This window comes from Vidua chalybeata, chromosome 4 (assembly GCF_026979565.1).
Source record: "Vidua chalybeata isolate OUT-0048 chromosome 4, bVidCha1 merged haplotype, whole genome shotgun sequence".
NCBI lineage: Eukaryota > Metazoa > Chordata > Aves > Passeriformes > Viduidae > Vidua > Vidua chalybeata.
The window spans coordinates 25106659-25129821 of NC_071533.1; the positions used below are offsets into that span (position 1 = coordinate 25106659).

Genomic DNA, 23163 nt, shown 5'->3' on the forward strand with positions numbered 1-23163 from the left:
TGCCAAACACCTGTAAAGACAAAGTATTCTCTGTACTCAGAGAATGATTTTACTGCATTTGTATGCGACACCAGTGCCAAAATTTGAGATTGACAATCTCAAGGAATTTCAGGAAGACACCATCACTGTTTTGATACCACAGTGCCCCAGCAGAAACAGGGGACCACATCACCTTTTCACTTGTCTTTTGCGCTGCCCCCATTTTAGGTAAAAAAATGATAGAAGTGGACTCAGCAGACTTTTTCCTCTATCAGAATGGTTCAAGACAGAATTCCTTATGTGTGAAGCAGGGCTACTGTGGCATGCATACACTCATGTTCAGTACCAGCATCTTTGAACTGCAAAGAACAGAAAAAAAGCCTTCCAATGAAAATTGACTTTGATTCTCATGCCCCTGGGCTCAAGTCTAGCACAAAAGCAAGAGCTCCTCATTTGGGAGCTCATGCAATGTGTGCCACTTCAGCTGGTGCTGACACCACCAGAATCCCCAGCAAAGACCATCCTGACGTCCAGCACAAAATGAGTAGAGAACTAAATGCAAATAAGTAGTGAGCTAGCTGTGCCAGTTATGTTTTAAATTAGGAAAAGAACTGCAAGAAATTTGATTAAGAGGATTCAGAGGGGTGTCCAAGAGAGACACTTTGACTTCCAGCCCTCTGAAGTTCTGAGCTGGCTCAAAGAATGTTGTTATTTTACCTCAGTTTCCTGGATTAGTTGGAGGACCAAAGTTGTTGGAGCTCTTCAAAGTTTCCATGTCCCAGTGCTGAGTGTTCTCTCCAAAATGTGCATGATTCTTGCTAATAGTCTAGGGGATTCCTTTAACCATTTGTGAATACACAAGGTTTGAAGCCACTGGAACTGCTCACTCATAATAAAGTCCACAACTCTATGGTGCATATCAATTTACATAGGAACCATGACCCCTATTTCATTAGAGAGGTCATTAAACTGTGAGCAATTCAGTCACTCTCCTGTCATTTGCCACTGGTTCTATCCTGATTTTAAACACATTACAGTTGGGTGAGCTCTATTACTGAAGGTTACCTCTTAGAACTAAGTGATGTTTAATTGCTCACAAGGTACATCAGGCAGTTTTGTGGGGGGTTGGGAGACCTTGGCATTCTGGCAGCTCATCTGTGTATTAGCAAACAGCCCTGGCACACTCACTGTGAAATTCACAGTGAGCTGCTCTGCCAGTTTTTTTCAGAGTAATTTGCTTGCCAAATAAAGAGATGTGACCGGCTTGAAGAAATACCACATTAATACAAAAAAACAGGCAGAGAAAGTACATGGATCTTTCAAGGAGAAGGAATGCCTTCATCACCATATGGCCTTTGATCAGATTACACTGGCAGTTAGAGAGTTAGATGGGAAATGTAAGGATTCAGCTACAGCTTGGCTGCAGAGCTCCAGCCCACAGCCTCTCACAGAAGTTCTTCATAACACTGTTCTTCATCCTTCATTCAGCCATCCCCTCCCAGGGTACCATTTCGTCCAAAGAGTGTGCTTGGCATTGCAGCAAACACAAACAATGCACAAATGATGACTACCCCTCTCTGAGTCTGGCTGTGACCAGGTTGTCCCTAATGTGTGGAGCTCTCTTCATTTTTCTCTCAGGTTTTGCCAGAGGTATCAGCTAGGCTACTAAAAAGACACTGGGCAAATTCGAACTTTCATGTGCCCTAATGAAGGTAAGGAACTTTTCCCTCCCTGATATGGAAGTTTGCTTCGTCCCTAAAGAGAGACCCCCACCAGAGGAGACCCATTCCATACCACCCTCTGCACTTGCTGCTCCAGCTGAAATTCCGTGTACTGCAACTGGGTCCGAGTCTGCAGGTAACAAACCACACAAACTCCCCCAAATAAGAACATATCCTGAAGATGCAGCAGACAGATTGGAACTGCAACAGTTCAAGAAGCAGCTACACTTGAAACTATAGGAGGCACAAGTGGGGAATGAAAGAAATCCTGCAATTTGCACTCAGCAGTATACAACTGCAAAACAACTGGATTCCATTTCTGGCCTTGAGCTGACAAAGACTTGTGAGTTTTCTGACAGGCAGTCTGCCTGGAGCAGCCTGGGAACACAGCATCTCCAAACCACATGAGGCTGCCAACAGCAACTACAAGGTAATCCTGCAGTATGCAAAACATTATGTGAGGGCGATTTTCAAACCTTGCTATTAGAAATATCCTTGGAATGATGGCTCTGTCCTGACACTTAGTACATACAACCCCTGCTTCATGTTTCAGTGGCAACAACTCCCTTTGGGGAAGAGAAAGGGAACTGCACAGAGTTCCTCATAAGGGGACTGCACAGAGCTGCAGCAGAACAGCACAGGCTCCTCCAGTGGTCTCAAGCCTTGCCCACCAGCCTTTCAGTTGGGGGGAGGTCAGGCTGCTTGTGAGCTCCCTGAACACATTCAAGGGATGAGTAGAAATTTTCTCTGTGCATGTCCCCACACCCTTTTTCATATTGCTGTAAGAAAGGTAAGTAAACTCACCCACATGACAGATAAGAGAAGTGAGCAAATGCTCATATTGTGCACCCAGAGTAGGTAAGTGCCATTCACTTGAATTCATAAATTCTCCTGCCACACACTGTCCTCTTGACACTCAGCCACAGAGACTCAGGTCAGCCAGCCTAACCTGCAACAGCAGCTAGTTCAAAGCAGTAACACAATTGAAAGCTTCTGTTATCCAGCATTATTGAAGGGGAGAAACTTTATTAACAGGTCTTTGACTTCCAGAAACCTGGACCTTTTTCACTCATCCCCTTTTCACCACCAGAGTCAGGCAAGACATTAAAATGCTGCTCAAGGAAATGCACCTGACATTGTCTCCTGAAGGAACTGCTGGACAGGGCATCTCAAAGCTAAGAAACCCAAAACATGTTACAAAGGAACTCAGGCAGCCATGAGACAAGCAACTACATCAGACACTGATGAATTCACCACGCTCCCTGAGCTATTTGTATGTGATTTATCTCAGCTTCTAGCTAATTTTTAACAGGCCCCTGTCCCTTGCCAAGCAGTTGGGAAACTCACTGCATGTTCTCCAGAAACAAACATCCGAGCAGCAGTTCAAAGCGGATGCTCTAAATGGAGTTTTGAGTCAAAGTAAAAAATATTGTTTAAAACCCTATTTCTCCTGTATCTGAAAATGGACAATCTCTTTTGCCCACATCAAAGAATTGAAATGCAACATCCCTCCCTTCTCTATAACATTCTACTGTGCACTACAGCTGTTTTTCTTCCTACCTAGGTACAACATGTCATTCCTATCTCATATGCAGACCACTGTAAAGGCTCCAGAGTAGATTCTTCTATTAAACAAAGCTACCAACATTCAAAGACTTTAAACACTGCACTTGCACCAACACAAACCAGAGCACCATGAGGAAAAGACAAAGTGAGAGCTCTTGCAGCCTCACATTTCAGGACACTATTACTTTGCTGCAGAGCTTCCAGCCTTGTCATTCCACAATGACATCAACCTATCAAAAGCTCTTCAACAGTCCTGCAAGCAATTGTATGAACACTACACTTGAAATACTCTCACCTGTAAAATGCCTCCTCAAGCTGCCTCCTCCAGTTCCAGTCATTCGAACCCTTTGGGCTGGTGGAGAGGTTGTGTTGCTCGCTACCAGCCCCAGCTGAGGCTCTGACTCTTGGCAGGACCAAATCCTGCCACTACTGCCCCAGCTTCGGTGAGGGCTGGAGCCTCCAGCTGTGAGCAGATTCAAACCAAGTCTCTACAAATGAAACTGGAAGAACTCCCATTTGCCTCTGAGCCTTCCCAGATGGGCAGTCCACGAAGCACCACCACCACCCGAATTTACACAGCCCATCAGGCCTGCCCTGCCCTGCCCCAGTGCCAGGGCAGTCCCTGCAGGAGCTGGGGATGCTGAAGGTGCACTGGACTGCCAGCAGGCAAATGGACACTGGTGTTGCTTCTCAGCATGACCAAGTCTTTGAACAAGCAGCCAGGGCTGCGAACTCAGAGCTGGAGTGTTTCTGATCTTGCCCATGGTAAATGTGTGTGTGAGTTTTGGAGCTGCATGTGCTCAGCACAGCACACCATGTGGGGGTACAGCTTCCCACCTTCTGTATCTCTCAACCCCCACACTAACTTCTCCTCTTCCTCCTCCTCATAAAGCTTTCAGAGTTTCTCCAAAAGTGTTTTACCCTCCAGTTTGTTCCAAGACCTCAATTTCTTTCTCTCCATCTTCCAGCTCTCTGCTGCTGCTGTGGTCTTGAGTTTTGATGAAAAACAGGCTATCAAAGCCTTTCTCCTCAGCTGCATACTTTTAAGTTTAGGCCTCCCCATCTACAAGGAACATGCAAGTTAGGTATCAAGCCCTGCACCTGGCAGTGTTTTCCAGATCCTGCCCAAAGAATAATAAAGTTTCTTTGCCTGAGGACTTGCTGAACCCAAACACTGTTTTCTCTGGCACAAGAGGCCAATTTACTTCTCGAGATAAATATTAAGCAAACAGGATTTTTTTGACTTTAGGAAAAAAGAAGCTAGAACATTTTCCTGCAGCCATAGTCACACCCCTTGTGCCTGTAATGCTGAGCTATTTTTAAAAATTAATTCCTGTGGTATTTTCCTAATAGCCATAAAGCAGCAGGGCATTCTCTAAAACACACTTGGCTATTATTACTCCTTCTATGCCTTCTGACTATGACCTTCCAAATTCAGATAGATTAGCCAGCTGTCAAAAGAAAAAAAATTATTCTCTTTTTGCCTTTCCTCTATTGCTTATTTTCCCCAGGCAGCAGCTCAGATCTGGCAGGAAACCAACTTAGTTCCTGCCCTAAGGCTCCATCACATTTTCAAGAAGTCCATGTCCTGAATGTTGCAACTTGGGTCTTCTGTATACTAAAAAAAGAAAATAAAAACTTGTATCTTTTACCAGTGTTTCAACAAACAAAACCAGTGAACCAAACCCAAGTGAAGAACTGTAGCCCATCCATGTAATAACACTCTCAATACCCTAAAAAAATAAAATTAATATTTTAAATTGACCAAGGGGCTCCAACATCAGCCATTTAACAATCATTTCAACAATCATGCTGTTTCTTTCATCCAGGAGATGACAGGTAAAATGAATTTGTGACCTAGCTAGTATTTTTTTAAAAAGCACAGAGTCCTCAGCAAATGATGATACAAACCCATATCAGCATGAGGACCACTTGTTAAAATAGCAGGCAGAGACACAGATCACTTAGCTGTTCTCTCTCCTCTGTATTTGTTCTCTGGTATAAAATGCAGAACATATTTTCTAAGTCTATGTAAATATAAACAAAGATTAAAATTAGGACAAATATCTCTTTTTCCTGATTTCATCGTCTGAACCCTCAATTACACTCCTCAGTAAGCATCTATTTTCTATTCATACCCACAATTTATTTCTACTTGCTGGGGTCCATGCTGAGGGAGAGCACTCCCAAGCAATCAACCTTTCACTCCCAGCTCCTGACCCCATTTCTTTTTTTTCCATCCTTTTACGCGTTGGCCTTCTGGCCATCTCTTAATGCTAAAATCAGCTTTTTGCTGCCTGAGGCAAGAGAAAAGGCAGCACAACATACCCTTAGGAAGAAGGGATTGCCTCTTACCATGCTGTCTACCTGCAGCCATGTGTCACCCTTGCTGCTGCCCTCACATGTTTGTGAGGCCACAGGACATGGCAAGCTCTGGAGCAGCCCCTCATGGCTCTGGTTTGCATCTTGTCACACTCCCCCTGCTACTGCCAGCACACCCTTAGACAAAAGCCTCTTTCAAGTCAAAACCCAACTTTATTGACACACGAAGAGTCCCACAGCTGGTAATGGCAGATTTTCAAATTCAAAATGTTTTCCTTGCATGTTAATGCTCTTTTCCCTCTACTCAGTGTCCCCACCTCTGTCCTAGGGAGGTGATGAACACAAGATACTGTGAGATAATTGCAGGTCAGAGCTTCACCTATCAGTACTGCCCACCCATGTCACCTCCCTCCTGGAGCTCACACTGCAGAGACAGCACAACTAAGCTGAGCATTGCTGCTGCTCTAGGAAAGCACAGTCACAGAAATTCAGCTGGCAGCAAATCAGTAATAAAGGTTTTAGTTCAAACCATGCTGTTTGGTCATCAGCTGGTATTCTGGCCCATGAATTGCAGCATCATTCATTTAGTCAGAAATTATATTCAATTCTCATGTATGTCAGAATCAAAAAATATACTTTGTTTCTTCCATGTCAAAGTTAAGGGAAAAAAGAGGTAGTGGGTTCCAGAGCTCCCTAAAGCCAAATGCTAATAATTGCTGGATGAGAAAACAACAAACAAAAGATTATCAACAACCTCTATCTAGTTTCAGAAGGCAAGCAGGAAAAAAGACTTCAACAAAAAAGAGCCAAATTCCATGAAAAAAAAAATTAATAATTTTTTCCTTCCAATCACTATTTCTTGCAATAAATCCAGCAATTTATCTACATTTCCAGACTCTTTATGTGTTCTCAGAGACACTGGGAATTAAAAAATAAAATAAAATTAACTTTCAACTTCCTCTGAAGAAGCTACAATGAAATGCAACAGCTAACAATTTGAACATGCCTCTAGCAGGCAGTCAATTCCAATACTACATATTTATTCATATAGGGGGAACAAGGCATATAATTTATGTATATCCATATATATGAAAAAATATATACCTATTTATGCATCCAGGTAACACATGTAAGAAGGGTCACTTAAGAAGTATTGCCAAGGCTGGTCAGTGCAGGGCCCCCCCAAACCTCTCCCTGGGGTAGCAGGCACTACATAAGAAGGACAGACCTCCCCTAGTGCCAGGTTCTCCCCATCTCACAGGTGCAAATCCTCAGCAGTTTGTCAGGCTCTGCTTGTTATAACAAAAGCCTTTAGTCTCCTGACATTTAAAAAGGGTTCAATGAAACATAACATGAGCTAGTTAAAAATACCCTGCGGAGTGCGTACACACACCCACCCTGCTTTAAGCCAAAAATCACAGAAAGCAAAGTTTGTATGGCCTAATAGCACATCCTACCTATCCCCCCTCTCCTGCAGAACTCCTCCAAAACAGTATCTGCCCTGTGCCTTGCCTGGTGTGCTTTGAAAGCCCCAGCGATCCCCTCCTCTGTGCCTGGCACAACAGGGCAGAGCCGGCACCTGCAGCGGTACCTGATGTAAACAGAGGATGGAGGGATCACAGTGCAGTACTTTTCTTGACCTTCAGCCAGAAGGTTTGTTTTACCTAATTTGAAGCTCCTACTCTTGGAGACTACCCAAAATGTCTTTGTTCAGTTCAGGTTGTGCCTTAATCACGTGGCCAAACTTGAGTCCTGCGGCTCTTTTGATCTCTCGTGGTTAATCAAACTTCCCACCCACTTCGCCACAGTTGATGTTGCTCTCAGATGCAGGGACTGCTACAAAGAAGAAAAAAATGTTCAAGAAATAAATGATAAATAACATCCACATAATGGTAAACCACCACCATCATCAGTATTCTGTCTCTTTGCTGGGAAAATTCTACATGTCCCAGATTTCCACTACACAATGTCATTTTATATTAAAAAAAAAAAAAAAAAAAAAAAAAGAAAGTAAATTGTATCACCTACCCTACTGTATAATATAACAGAAGGTTACAGACTGTGCAATGAGTAGCCAGGCAACCAGGCTTCCTGCATGACAGTTCTGGGATATTTTGATACCGTGCCAGAGGCTGACAGCAGCCCTAGATTTCTGCCTCCCAGCAATGCCTCCAGGCTGCTCTTCCTACCATGCAATTCATCACTGTTAACATCAGCATGCTCTGAATGCCAAGTGTCCAGCTATGGGTCAGGGTGCATTTCACACCACCTTTGTGCCGATGCCACAAAGTGGCAGGAGAAGGCATTGGACTCTCAGACTAGAAAACAGCTTAAGAATTGATGGAGAAAATCCCGTGCCACTCTAAGAGAAAGATTGATTTTGGAAAGTCAGTGGTGCCCAAACAGGTGATGCTACAATAATTAATATTTTTATACTGTGCCATTGTGATCCTTGAGAGATCTTACAATAGATGCCATATGAACAAGGAGTTTTTTTTCAGGGAAATCCCACTGTTATGCCATTTGCTTTAACAGACAAAATCCCCAAAACAGTCTTCTCATCTCTTCTTTAGGGTATTTTTTCTGTGGAAATATTATTTAAAAAAAAAAACAACAACAAAAAAAACCCACAAAAAACAAAAAGACTTGACTCGTGCAATACTGTCCTGACTGGCACAAGGCCATCTAAAGGAAACCTCACTTGGATGAATTCAGCACAGCCTGCTACCAGCACTTGAAGCTCTTTTCGTTCAGCATTATAAAATTGTTTTTCTCCTGAGTGTAAGAGTTTCACTTCAGACCCTGCCAAGGTCAATATGCAAGATAAATACTCTCCCCCATCATGGCGTAGTGGGAGGTCTCTTAAGCACCTCAGGATTGCCATATAATACATGAGGAAATATGACATCCAATGTTTCACATGCTAAATCATGTCAGATTTCAGAATACAAGCAAGATTTTTCTTCAGCTACTCTGTTCTTACCCTCTCTGATACAGAAAAGAAGGGATTCTCTCTAAATCTGAGATACTTTGACTCAGAGCAGTAGACAAAAAGAAATAAATATTTCTTATAGGAATTGCTGCCAGCAAAGGTTTAGCTGAACAAGAGCTGTCACATCAACCTCCTCCATGAAAAGTTAAGTGACTGGAACAGAGGAGAATGGGGGTTGGAGAAGGTGAGAGAAACACCATCAGTTGCTCACCCCCAAAACAGAAAGAGATCCATTTTAAGAATTCTCTTCCCTAGAATATGTTCCTTAAAAAATCACTGTTTTCCCCTTAAAAATTGATATGTCTTTAATAGAAATGTTATCAATATTTATTTTTGTTCTCATTTTGCCATTATCATGTTGAATGATTTTTTTCTCCAAAGGAACCCTTAAGTTTTCACAGTTTTCAGTGTTTGGCCTGGAATGATAAAGTGATAAAGTGCAGTGACGTTCTCTGAAATGTAACTACTTTACATTTCATTTGGCAAAAAGGTGTTTATAATTCAGAGGTCTACATATTCCTCAAAACATCTTGGTTATTCAATTAAGTTCATAATGAAGGAGGAATCATTCATAGAAATAATCTGTTAACCCAAAGCAGGAAGTTTACACCTGAGGACACACTCCAGCACATGCATGAAAAGATGGTGTGAGTTTGTCTTGGCTGGACTCTATCTGTACAGTTTGTGTCAATCTGCAGCATTTCACTGTCAGTACAGCTACTGCTGTCTGCACTACCAAGCTAGAACAGACTAATTAAATCTAGTTAACTCTGAGTCCCGACCCCAATGTGTCCAACAAACCTCCAGACAGTTAAGGAAAAACTTGCCCTTTTTAATTTTCAGTAACAGGATGAACTATTGAAACTTGTCAGAGATGCTGACATCTTAATATGCTTCACAAACTTCTGAGTTTTGACTGCTTCAGTGTATTTCCTGAATGCATTATGCCTGCAATTTTCGTCCTCTGAATAACACAACTCATCTGTGTCAAAATAAATTTATCACCTATTAATTTCCATTCTTCTGCTCAGTTATTTCACACCTCCCAGACAAGGGCACTGCAATGGAAGGGCATCAGGTTGCTAACCTAACATCACAGAGGAGGTTACAGCATTTCCCCCCCACCCTTTCAGTATGTGCACTTGGCAGTCTTCTGAATAGATTTCTAGCAAAAGATAAACCACACACATTTTTTCAGTTTTAAGAGAGCTTTTCCCTGAGTTCATAGAGCTGGTGTCCACTTTGACTCTTTCAGTTTAAAGAGAGATGCAGTTTTTCTTGTTCTTCTGTAATTGATAAAGACTATTTCCTAAAAAACTTTTCATGGAGAAGTAAAAAAACATTTAATGGGGAAGTTATACCATACCCAGAAGACATTTAATAAATGATGAGAAGTTGTCAATTTTGACAATTCCTTTTTCAAGAGAAAACAACAACCCAGAAAACAACAAACCTGGAAACAAGTATATTTTAAAGAAGCAAGAGGCAATTCTTAAATTAATCTGAAACCATGTATCTGACATAGCAGTGATACAGTTGGATAGAGCTCCACTTCTCGACCATCCATGTCAAAGATTAAAAAATAAAACAAGTCAAGGTATTTTCTAGTGTGGAGTAACTCAATCTCTGACAGAAAAGTTCTCCATTTGATTAAACTACTACATCCTGTCTTTCAGCCAAATTGAACTTAGTTTGGCTTTCACCATAATTCTACCCTAGGCTGCTTCCTTGCTAAAAGCAGAGTGGGTGTATTTTTCCGTAAGAAAGTAGTGGCAAAAGTGCAAAGGAAATGTACTTATCATCATGCTCCCACTCTAATGCCCGACTGAAACAAAAGCTGAGCAAATCAGTTGTTTTCTTTTTTGGTAAATCAGGTGGCCAGCACCAGCTCTCTCCCAACCACATCTCATTTGACACTGGTGCTCCCTGAGACAGCACTGCAGTGTCTCATTAGGACAACGTTAATTTAATTAAGAATGTTTTTAACACAGACAAAGGCGATTTAAAAGCCTGTCAGTCATTGTATGCAGTTTCCCAGCTTCTGTCCTTTGAATATATGAGCCCATCACAAAGCTGCCACTGATACACCCTGTGGGCTATCAGTCCTCTTCATGGCACAGTGTCCGTAGCACACAATGAGTAACACCCTCTCTACCTCGTACATTTACTCAGCTCAGTGGCAGAGTCTCATCCCCCAAACTACTTTAAAAGGTTGTTGCTTTTTGAAATTGCCTTACAATGTTCTCAGATTACAAAAAAAAAAAAAAAGCCCTAACCAACAGAGTTCAGACATAGTTCTTTTAAAAAATAGGTGTATTTTAAAAATACACCTACGGGATTCCTTCTGAAAAGGGAAGAGGGTTAACACCTGGGACACCTGGTGAACACAAGTAAAATCTTCCTCCCATAAATTCAGGTTAACAGCAGTTAGCATTGTTACTTGAAAAGCTATGCTTTGTCTATAGCTTTCATCCCTGAGCCTTGAGGGAAGGTGCTCCAGGGGGACCCCTGCTCTGGAGGATACCTGCTTGCAGTACTGCACGTGGACAGGATAAACACCACACTAAAGCCAGGAATCTGCAACAGCATTGCTCTTTAATGCCCAGTCCGGTAAAATTTCACACTCAGCTCTGGCAAAATCGTGCTATCAAATGCTGGATTATCATATCATCCCACTGATTTGCACTGGGATACACTCCCTGAAACGCATCCAAGAAATGCCATGAAATCATGCACCTCGAAATGGCAAAAGTAATAACCCCAGAAAAAAAAAAACAGGAGGTAACAATAGGAGAATTCATTGCAGGAACAGCAGCATATCAGAGCAATGACAGAAAATCAAGCCCTAACAGCACAGAGAAGACACGCAGAACAAACATGACTTCTATCACTGTGTTAAGGATCTGGAAACACAGACAGATCAAACACGGAGCACAAGCTCAAGTTTCCTCCTACAGTTCAGTATGGAAGTTTCTGGCCAAAACAATGTTATTTAATTGCCTCAGTATTCATTCAGGGGCAGATCAAACTCAAAATTTTCTTCCTAAAAGTGACTGTTTTTTACTCACCATGAATCCTAATAAAAGACACAGGGTATGAGACACATCCAGCAAATATCCAGCCTGGGTTGCTTCATTTTACTTTTCTTCTTCTGTGTTCAAATCTACATTGCTGCTCTTGACCAATGTTTTTAACAAGAAGAGTGCCCAGCTTGGTCCCCAGCTAAAAATGCATTTTGCTGGGGAACTTTGCAGAGTAGGACTATCAGATTTACTCCACTGTTTGAGCAGCTGTCTAAGCTACTACTCTAAGCATGATATTCAGCTTGCTGCATTCATGTCAGATTTCCTGTGTGCAATTTTAATTGTAAAGAAATTGGTGTGATCACGGGCTGAGTGAAAACAGCATTTATACCCTTGGAGGTGATATAAAGAGAAGAGAGACAATAACTGGCTGGCACGAAACAGAATCTGTGTCACAGGGGAAAAATGGATACTTGCATCCTTCAGGATTCTAGTTAACACCCAGCCTTTCAGCTCCAAGCTGAATGACTGCCACTGGAAGACACTGAAGTCTTGCTCCATAGTTGTACACAAATCCTAAAGACATTATGGGAAACAGCAGGATATAAAAGTTAGCTAAAACCAAAAACCCTGGGCATGAAAAACCAACACAATCAACATCAGTGCTACTTCTGGTGAATAACAATTGACATAGCTGAGAGTTGGAAAAGGGGGGCAAAGAAAACCAAAGAGAGAATCTGCTACATTCTATAATGCTCATTTCTGCTACATTTTAAACTGCTCATGTCTCAGGATACCCTTATGTCATGAGCATGCCACAGGACACTTAAACAACTGCCCATGAGACATAAATGTATAGCTGATCATCTTTTCTTTGGCATGAAGTGTTCTGCATGTCATGCTTTGAATGCCTTCCGAGAATCTGAACTGTTGGCTCACTAATGAGACGTGTCCCTCATTTATGCATGACTGGGCCTTAGACTTCCCAAAGAGGCCAGACCTACCTGAGGGGCTCTGCAAAGCAAACACCAGCTTCAGGAAAGGCAGTAAACACAAGAATACCTCTTAAACAAATAATTGCACAAGCACAATACTGGGGGGAACGGATGCATTCCAGACTCGCACTAGTTGGGAGTTTCTGGATAACAGATTAGTTCAGCAATACTTGACATTAATCCCTTTGTTCTCTGTACATACTAAGTTGCTCCCATGTTGTCTGTGTTTAACAGATAGAATGTAGGGAGCTGCCTGTTACCTGGAAGTACTCTGAATACTGAAGAAAGAGTAGAGTTTCTACTCTTTTTTTAATAGTAAAAAACCCATCCATGCTGACAGTACCTTCTAAATGCCTACACAAACATTTTATTTGACTTTGCAGTTCTCCTAATTTTCCATAGCCCTTCTTTCCCCTCTGAATGGGTCTGAAGTTCAAACTCTTCCAGTAATACCTGACTGCAAGTCCCACTGCCAATATTCTCCAGCCCTACTGATATCTAAAGAGGCCCACTTGGAGACTGAAGACTGGATTTTTTGATTAAGCTACAGTAAAATATTCCTTTTAATTAAGCATAATTTTGTATAATTAATCTCCACAGAAAGCATTAATTTACCTTGTTATCTGAGATTTCCCCAGAGAAAATCTTTACAGTTCAAATGATCTCTCCATGTATCATCATAAATCATTGTACCTTGATAATGCAGCCTGCAAGTACAAAGAGCTTCCCACACACTGGTTCTGTCAAAACAGAATAGATATGCCACCTACAGCATACATGTGAATTCCAGCCTCCAGCAAAACAAATCCTGCCCCAAGATGCTCCAATGTGAGGCAATCTGTCAGCATCAGCAAGGCTCTCTCTTCACAGCTCTGCTGTTTCACGCGTCAGCAACCCAGGAATCATCAGTACGAGCCAACTCAACAACAACCTGGTGACTGGGCAGTCTAGTTTCCCAGACTTGCTCTCTTTGGGAAATTGGTCCCTAAATTCCTGTTCTTACCTACCTATTAAAATGAAGGTTGTCTTCCATGTAGCTGGAAAATGAGGCAGGGGAAGTAGGCAGGCAATGACAGCCTATGTTCATACACAAATTAAAACTGGGAGTGTGCAGGACAGGCCTAAGAAAGAACCAGTGTTAGAGACTGAGCATTTGCTGAATGAGTTTCATTGAGCAATGGACAAATTTGAGTAGAACATCTATTCTACTCAGCATCTCTGTCTTCTGCACACTCCTTTGTTTTCACTGACATGAGCTTTCCAAAATTTAATCACCTTGATGACAACAATGTAACTTCAACTTCCTTAGTATGTCACTTGTAAAAGCTACAATAAATAATGGCTTTTGGTCCAAATACTGTTTTTCTTCTAAATATTTCAAAACTATGCTTGGATAATTGTTACTTCTTCACTGCAAACCAGAACAACCCTCTTATGTATGAAAAATCCCATGGTTTCCCAAGCTCCATGATGAATATTAAAAAAACACCCAAAAGAATCCCCCGAACTCCAGGCACTGAAATAGCTGGTAAAAAAAATAGAAGAGGGAGGGGAAAATACCACATCTAAAATGTATTAAATATGTGTGCATTCATACACAAAACGTACTTAGAGCATGATTCTTCTGGAATTTAATTTATAGTTTTAGAGAGTTTGACATGACCAAAGGTTACGAGCCTTTCTTTCAGCCAGACTTGCCTGCTTCTTCTGTGAAGCTCCCACTGAACGAGACTGGAGGTGGGGGAGGATGATTACTTACTGTTTTGCACTCTGGGCAGGCTTTCAACATCAGCCAAAAAGTAATCAGCAATTACAAATTGCTCTGTGTGACAAAGACCATACTAAGCACTGGCTGAGCATTCTGGCTGTACACCGCCTCCTCGCCAAGAGTTAATGAGATAAATTTTCTCCTTGGAAGATAAGCCACTTCTAAATCTGAGTAAAGGCAGCCTTTACACAAGCAGTACCTCCCCTAGAGCAGGCCCTACAAAACAAAACATCACCTAATTGTAGTCTGCAGCTCCATCACTACAGGCAAGAAAGGCTCCTCTGACCTTTGACAGTAACTGCTGGCAAATGGCATGTGCTACTTAACGAGGAGAAGTTCCAGGATTGGTGTGTGTACTCTCAGGGCTGCTTACATCCCTTCAACATGTCTTTGGTGGGTGGCCTTTCTCCATTTTGGTTTTGATTGTTTCTACACCCTCCTCTTTCCCTTGAAGTACCATCATTATTACTATTATTATTCTAACAACTATTCCTTAGTGTGATTAAGGCTCTCTGGCTATAGGAGGTATTTTTACTTTTGGCTTAATAAAAGCACCAATGTAGCAGAAATCCCTCAGGTCTTTGAATGGATTCAGGCAAAGCTTAAGTTTTGCTCATCCCTGCTAATTGTTTCTAGCCAGATCAGAATAAAGCATTTAAGGAACTTAAACCTATGTCTAACTTAAAGCAAGGAGTGCAGACATTGTCTTCAACCTGAAGGTGCCTCTGATCATCTTTGTAACTTGCTGAATCACTAAAACAGTGAAGAAAGAAATCTTCATGCCTGCTAATATTTGAACTTCTTAAGGTTTCTTATGAAAAAGCACTCCCCTGAAGAGGAAATCTGAAATAGGGTCACAGAGACTTAAAGAGGATTTTCTAGTCAGCCTAAGATTTCACAAGGAAAACAGGTACAGGAATTTTTTTTTTCTTTTAATCAACTAAATGAGATCAGCAAGGACAAACGGCATCAATGAATGCCTCATTTAGGCTTGTTCTATTGCACAGGCAGAATGGGTGGTCTGCAAAACAAGTTAACAACACTACAGAGGTGACTCTGCCAGCATTTTCCACTGAAACCATTTACAGACAGTGAATGTAAATCCTGACCCTTTTGAGGACAAATTTTCCAAGCTCAAGTTCAAATTTTCAAATGTTTAGCACTGAGTGTGGAGGCCTGATTTTCAGCAACTTGGGTCCCATCTGGACATTTAACAAAGGGTTCAGATTTTTCCAGACCTCTATGTAAGTAACTTAAGACTTCTAAAAACTGGCCAAGAGTTACAAGAAGCTGTTTCTATAGCATGAAATAACCTTTTCTTTATCCTTTCTTTAACCTCTTATGAGGTTCACACCTCATGGCACAGACACAAGTCTGATGTTTCTGCACAAAACTACAGAAGTCCAATGCTGTAGTAATCTATCAGGTGTTGTACATTGTGAACAGGTGAGGCTCTGCAACAGGACAACACAGCATTGTTACCAGTGAACAGGTGTACAATGGAGATCCCGTTGTTTAGATATGTTTAGATTACTGCTATGCTTAGATTGTTTAGATTGTGTTTATGTTTAGATTGTTTAGATTACAAAATGTAATGTTTAGATTACTGCTGCCATGACCATTTATCACACAACTTTTATGTGCAGCACATATAGTAGAGCTGCTTGAGTTTTTCCAGTGCCTGTCTTTTCCCACAACTTAAAAAACAAACAAAAAACACGAAACAAACAAAAAACCCCCCAAAAATAAAAATTTAAAAAAAAAAAAAAAAAGAAGAAGAAGAAGAAAAAAAAAAAGGCAGGCACCTTGTCTTTTCCAGAAGAGGAGGTGACAGTTCATGACAGTGTCTCAGGAGATGCTCACCCAAGAGCAGCCCCAGTCCATGAGGGACTGGTGCGCCTGTAAGGAGCAGTGAGCAAGAGGCTGCAGTTTGAAGCACGAGCTCTGTGTGTCAATTATTCTACCTTGCCAGGAAAGAGTGATTAGAGAATAACTCCCTGATGCCTTCAACTCTCTCCTACTGCCCCCACTGGTTCACATCCATCACTACAAAGACTTCTCTCAGTGATTCATCATGTGAGGGATGCCTTTCCAAGGGAGGCACTGAGAGAAATTTTCCACTTCTCCTGCCCTCCTATCCACTGTGCACAGCAGGAATCTCATTTCATTACAAGCCCAGGATTCCAATGTCAGTGGCTTCAAGCATTTGCTAATAAGGAACAAGTAGCTTCCAGGAACAGTAAACACAATGAGTGCATAAAAAACTCTTCTGAGAAAGAAAACTCACCACGTTTCCAATAGTGAAGGTGAGCTAAAGGTAAGGTCCTATGAAAAGCTGAATGAAATCCTGGAAGGAGAGCCTGTAAAGTGCACAGTAAAAGCATATCAGGCAGGATGACAGCAAAGAAGCCCAGGTAAATAATGGTTTATCTTTAGGGCTTTAAGAAGATATGTAGGGTAAGTGTATATAGGACCAAGAGGCACAAAACATTTCAGAAGAAGCAATTAGAACAACTGAGCTCAGACATATTGCAACAGCACTAGGTTCTAACTGTCCATTTTGCTGGTTTCTCCTGGAAAAGTAATTGCAAAGTTTTTCTCTGAAGTGACAAGAGGACTTACCTCGTTTAGTAAAGCCCTTGGCTTAACGTGTATGTGTGTGCACTGCACACCTACACAATTACTGCAAAGGAGAAATTTTAATTATTACAACCTCTTTGAGTTATTCTAACTAAGTTGAGAGTATTCTCCAAAAAGAGCTGGCAGTTTTTAACAATCTTGTCAATTTAAAGTAAGCTGTTTGCTAACTATATTGTATTCATACACATATTATAGCCACATATATACCCATAAAGTTTTATACTTAAGTTCTCCACATTGCTTCCTCCAGGTACTTATTGTACATGGGGCATCTCTCCAGACCTGGAGCATGGGCATTCCAGTTGCTGAAGAGCTGCCACTGAACTGAGGACATGTCTACACTGAGGACATGCAAAACTTGAAAACCAGCAAGTTCCTCTTTTGAGGACAATATCCTACATGTGATGTCACCTTTTTCTTTGAGGCTCGAGAAATAATGTTGTTTGAAATAACAGCTTTACTTAAAGCAAAGGTGTAAAATCAGAGATATTAGCTCATTCAAATTTCAAAGAACTTGAGAAAAAAATCCACATTTAGGATTGCAACCGAACCAAGTCAAATCAAGTTACCTGACAAAATGGCAAAAATGTCACTCCATAACTATTACAGCTACCTGTTCTGTACCCTCAGTTTTACTATTTTTGCCCAGCTCAGCTGAAAAAAGTTGATACCACCAGGCATTATTTCTCTCTAAAATGAGGTAATGACAGATAATTCTAGATAGACAAAGAGGAGACATTTAATCCTGCTTCAGTTAGGAAATATTAATTAAACCAGTGATCTGCAACTTTTCCCTGGATTGTTCCCATTGAATCCAATGATTACCACATTGCTTTACTGTATCTGCTCTTTTAGACAGATTACTGTGTCTGGAAACCTGGTTTCTCTGCTCCTAAAGCACATAAGGACCTATCACCAGGGAAGGACAATATGTGAATTACAGGAGTGCATGCACTGGGATCTCTCTACCTTTACATGCAAGACCACTATTAGAGATTAATCTGAACATGGATTTATATTATGGGTAAACAAATTTTGGGAAAAGGCTTTACAAAAAATACTTACAAATTGATTCAGTCGTAATAGCACTCTACTGATTCTATGTTTTTAAAGTTTAAATTCTGTATAACATTGGTTTATTAAATGCTGATATCATGAGAAACATACAACAAAACAAAATTATCTTCAATCACAAATGCTTATGGCAGTACAAGAAGAATTTTAAAACCTAAATGAAAGGAATACAGACTCTGTTGTCATAGAACAGAGACTGTTGTCCAACAGGTATTTTGGGGCTATTATTTAAAAGACACTACCAGTGGCAAACTTAAAGCTTCATGGTTATGTGAAAAGTAAATGAAACACAAGTTCCAAACAAGCCTGCAGTTTCTGGCACCAGCTTTCTACTGAGTCTGGAAACCTAAAAAATTGACAATACCAGCATTATAGCTTAGGATTCAAAGAGAAAGGAAAATCTGTAATTTTGCTAGTCAAATATACAAATCTGATGTTAGCTAAGTCAGCACAGATCAAGTTTCATTACTTCTCCTGAAAAGAAACACTTTTGGGAAGAATAATAATTCTTACAGTCAATTTTCACAAGCTAGGCCCAACAAAAAGAATTAAAAATAGCCAGATAAGACTGATGACAGTAAAGTTTCTAATGTAACAATGGGAGAGGCCAGTCTGACTCATCAGCATGAAAAGATAACTGGAAATGGGAGATTAAAAGGCCATACTCAGTCCCACACAATTCCCAGGCCTCTTAGTAACTCAGACTGAACACTGTGAAAGCTAAATAAAGACATACCTATTTTTTATATTAACTGAAGGAACTTGATAAGCTACTAAAAGTACAAACATAAATTAAATCTTGAAAAGTGATATTCTGTACAACATTCACACCTTGTAAATAAGAGCACCAAGTATGTCTCAGGCCATGGAACTAAGAGGCTCTCACAGTACCTCCTTCAATAATAGCATCAGTGATGCAGCTGCTGAGGAACTAAGTCATGTCATTTGGGTTTTTTTGTTTTATTGAGTTTTGTGTGATGCAGTTTTGAAGTCCAGCTAAGAGATACTCTAATAAACATTGTCCTTAGCTGACTAAAATATCACAGGAAGTCTAGATACTGATATCCAGAAGGTCACAGAAATAAGATCATAGCACTGTGTGATGCCTACACAGATTATGAATGCACAAAGGCTCAGGCAACACATTGAAGTGCAGTGGTCTTGTCAGTAAGCCTAAGGATAGATTAAAACTGGGAAAATGAAGGAAGGAAATTTAATCCTCACCCACTCTGACAAATTATTTAGCCCTTAGCAGTTAAGAGGCCATCTTGGAAATCGGAAAAATAAATTATCTAAATGAAAAAATACATACCAGCATCTGCTTACCTGCTATAGTTACTGCTTCTAGTTCAGATATACCAGGAAGAGTCTACCAAAACACTCTACCAAAAAAGACTACCAGTGGGAAGAACAGAATTTGTAAGGGAAGACTTATGCTAAATTGAGATAACAACAAAACACCTCAAAAATCAACAAGCCAGAAATACCTTAAGCAAACTAGATTAGTGAAAGTTAGAGTGAAGTAAACACTGTAACTTGCCTCCTTTCTGCTGCTTTGTGAGTTGTTCCTGTCCTGAACAGGGAAGGTACCCTGGTCACAGAGAACCTAGGCACCCAGAAGAAACCAGGATGACAAAGGGAAAAAAAAAATGGGTGCAGGAAAGGAGGTTTCTTGGATAAGAACAAATAGTCTTAGTCTTTGCTCCAAAAGAAGTGAACCAAACAGGACAAATATCCACTTGTAAAAACCAAATAAATCCCAAGAAACTTAGATGGAAACTGCAATAAAAAGCTCAAAGGACTGTATGCTGTCTGAAGAAGGACACTCCAGTGTCAGCAGCAACTGTTTCATAGTTTAAAATTATATATAGGCTTAAGGCTGCCAAAGAAAATTAATTCCTTTGCATTTTTAGAAGCCCACATGGGTACCCTCTGGGAATATGGCTGTCCTGGCAGGAAGCTATAGGCCCAGGTGGCTGGGGCAGATTCAGAATGTTTTTAAAATGGTAGGAAAAAACAGACTAAGAGAGGCTGCATTTTCCAGGCCCAACAGAGGGAAATATTTAGTTAGGATATTTTTATGCTAGTAGCAGAAGACACCAACATGGAACATTAATTTTTTTTTTTTTTTTTTCTCCTACTAAATCTTTATGGCATCCAATTGAAGTCTAAAACAGAATGGTACAGCTGGACAAACCATGCTTCTAGAAATGCACGTTTGGAAAACTCAGCCTCCAGAAATCTTTCAAGAGCTCTACAAACCTTCTGCTTGCCCCACCAAGAGAATGAAGACTTCCTCTTTCAGCACCTCTCACAAAGTCTCATCTTCCACAGTTTCAGTTCAAAAAACCCCTCCCAAAAACACAAACCCCCAAACCCACAACCACCAATACTAAAAAACTCCACAGAACAAGTAACCAAGTTGCCTGTGAATTACAGAAACTGTTCCCAGCCTTCCACTGCCCACCTCTCAGACTTCTCAGTTTTGGAAACCTGTTGTGACAGAAAAAACAAACTAGTTAGCTGCTGCAATGTTCTGTTTGCCAAATTAAAACTATTTCCTATTCCTGATATAAAATCCTCAAATAAGGCATACAATAATCCCATCTCCAGAGCAAATCCTCATTACCCTACAGTGAGCTCTATCGTGGAAACTGCCATGTTTCAGATGATGCTCTAATAAAAGAGCAGGGTGTCAAATTTACAATGCAAGCTGATATGTGACTGTAACCAGGTGAACAGGTCTTTGGTGTAATTTTGTTAATTTTACAAAACACACTTTAATCCTCACACTTCAGTGATTATTAAGCCTCATGTCACACCAGTTTTTTTCCAGCTTTAAAATTGTAAAAAGATAAATCTAACACTTTCTTGTCTTCTAAAACACATTCTTCCACATTCCCATTTAATTTCAGTGCCATATTGACCGTCTTACATTATCATAACTAGTTTTCCTGGATTAAATGTAATATTTTCAAGGAGCATTCTTGAAGACAGATTATTTTATTTTCCTAGATTTTCTCCAATCTCCAGCATTATTTTTAGAATAATGGACCTGACAAGACAGCAAACCTGAGATTTTGAGGGGGAGGTATAGGGTGTTGGGGTTTCTTTTCCCCGCATCTCTTGAAAGGTGGTAGTTGACAGAATCAAGTTTATTTTTAGCTTCTCAGCAAGAGATAGTCCAATTCCTGTTTCTGTCAGTGCTTTAAATGCTTTTGGCTTCTTACTGCAAAGTAATTCCCACATCTTTACTGCACAGCCACCTTATGCCCTTTGTGGGAGCCTGCTTTCACTCATCTGCAGCACTTGCATCCAGTCCAGTTCAAAAGCAGGCTGTCCCAATCTGTCAGTGCTCAAGTTCATGTTCAAGGACTTAAAAAAATCCCCAAGAAAATTGACACCACTAGCTGAAAGAGCAGAAGGCCAAAGAAAACTCTCAACTTCCAATTCATACAAGACTGATAATTCTAGAATGTTTTCACATGAAAATTAAAATTGCAATGTTTCCTTCCAAGGCATGAGATTCTAAAATGGAAGCACACTGTTATTTTAAGAAGAAATTATTTATACTCCTAAGACACCGTATTGTTGAAAACCCACCTTTCTGTTAACTGTAATTGTTCCAGAAATTGTTACATTTGATATGATTATAGAAATAGATTGTTAAATTCACCACAGAGTAGAAGGAATTTTCCATCTTGTGATAGATTTTGGATTGAATCAGCAGCCGCTCTTACAGTGACTTTCAATTTGAGACACATCTTTATTTCCAAACCAGATGAAAAAAACAGTTTTTCAGAAATAAAGCAAGTCAGAAGATACAGCAATTACTTTTCAAATATTAAGGAACACACTTTTTCACACAATATACATGGTACAGTTTCATTTTGCTACTTTCAATATTCACAGTAAAATACTTTTTCAAATAATCTCAGTGCACCTTAGAGCCATCAAGTGCCAGTTAATTTTGTTCCACAGAAATATAAGCCACCAAAAGCCAGGTAAGTTCCTCTCTCTGTGTTCAGACTTGCCCAAGCACTTCTGCACTGCATCAGTGCTGAAAGAGGTTTCTTGGAAAGCTTAAAGCTTCAGCTTTGATCAGTTCCAACTAAGCTCTATATTAAAGAACAAACACAAAACTCCTGGGCTCTACAGCTGCAGGATAAGACACTGATCATCAGGATAGCTTGTGAAGATGCCATAATGCCCTTTAGGTTCAGGATATCTGTGTTGTAGGTAGGACTTTCCTCTTGAGACAGATTGTCCTGAATGCTTACAGTCACTTAGATTTGTGGAGAAGGAACAGTGAGGAGACCAGTCGGCTTGATCTTGTTGATTCCTCCATCAAGGATGCAGACCCTTGGGTACTTGTTTTTCACCAGATGAGCTGCAAACTGAAGCAGATATATCATTAGCCCACTGCATATCATAGTCCTTAAGTGACAATACATTTCTGTCATGTAAGGCAAATTAAACAAAAAATATCAGACCTTAGGAAGTTAATTTTTTGCACCAACAAGTCCAACACAGGAGCTCAAGCCAGTGTGTTAAAACAGCTGAAAGTTAAAACCTGAAAGTGTCACACTAATAACAATAAACTTTATTTGTCTCTGCTTAGGTAGGTTTTTACCTCATTCTAAAAGGACTGTTTAATCTCAAGGCAATCACTGGAGCCTCTCTCAAAGTATGAAATAACAAATATTTTTCTACATTAATCTAACTCCCAGCTCTTTTCTATAGGTTCCCAAGTGTACAAACATCACAGTTTGAGGGTAAACTAATTTGCTTACCTGTCAAACTTGTCTAATGTGACCTGATGTCAGACAGATGTCAGATATGAATTTGGGGGCTACCAGCTCTAATCTTCCCTGCTCCCACCAGTCTGCCCACAGGCAGGTTCAATAGTATGAGCAGGTATCCCCCCACCATGGAAAGCCTCTCTCCTCCAGCAGTTCATGCCATAAACCAAACAGCAATTGCCACTGTCCACATAGGAACTCTGTGAAACATTATTGCACTGACAAAGATATTTTCTATATCAAAATAATCATGAGTAAAAAACTTGAAATTATGTTTCAGA

General features: G+C 40.5%; 1 protein-coding gene across 1 annotated transcript in view; it reads right to left on the bottom strand.

Annotated features, from left to right (window-relative positions):
* Positions 1 to 21832: 21832 nt before the first annotated feature.
* The window catches only part of TBCK (TBC1 domain containing kinase), an 88628-nt gene continuing 87297 nt past the window's right edge, over positions 21833 to 23163 (bottom strand). Inside the window, exon 26 of the mRNA XM_053941502.1 lies at positions 21833 to 22477. Coding sequence (XP_053797477.1) covers positions 22367 to 22477 — 111 coding nt within the window. The 3' untranslated portion in view covers positions 21833 to 22366. The remainder of the gene's footprint in view (positions 22478 to 23163) is intronic.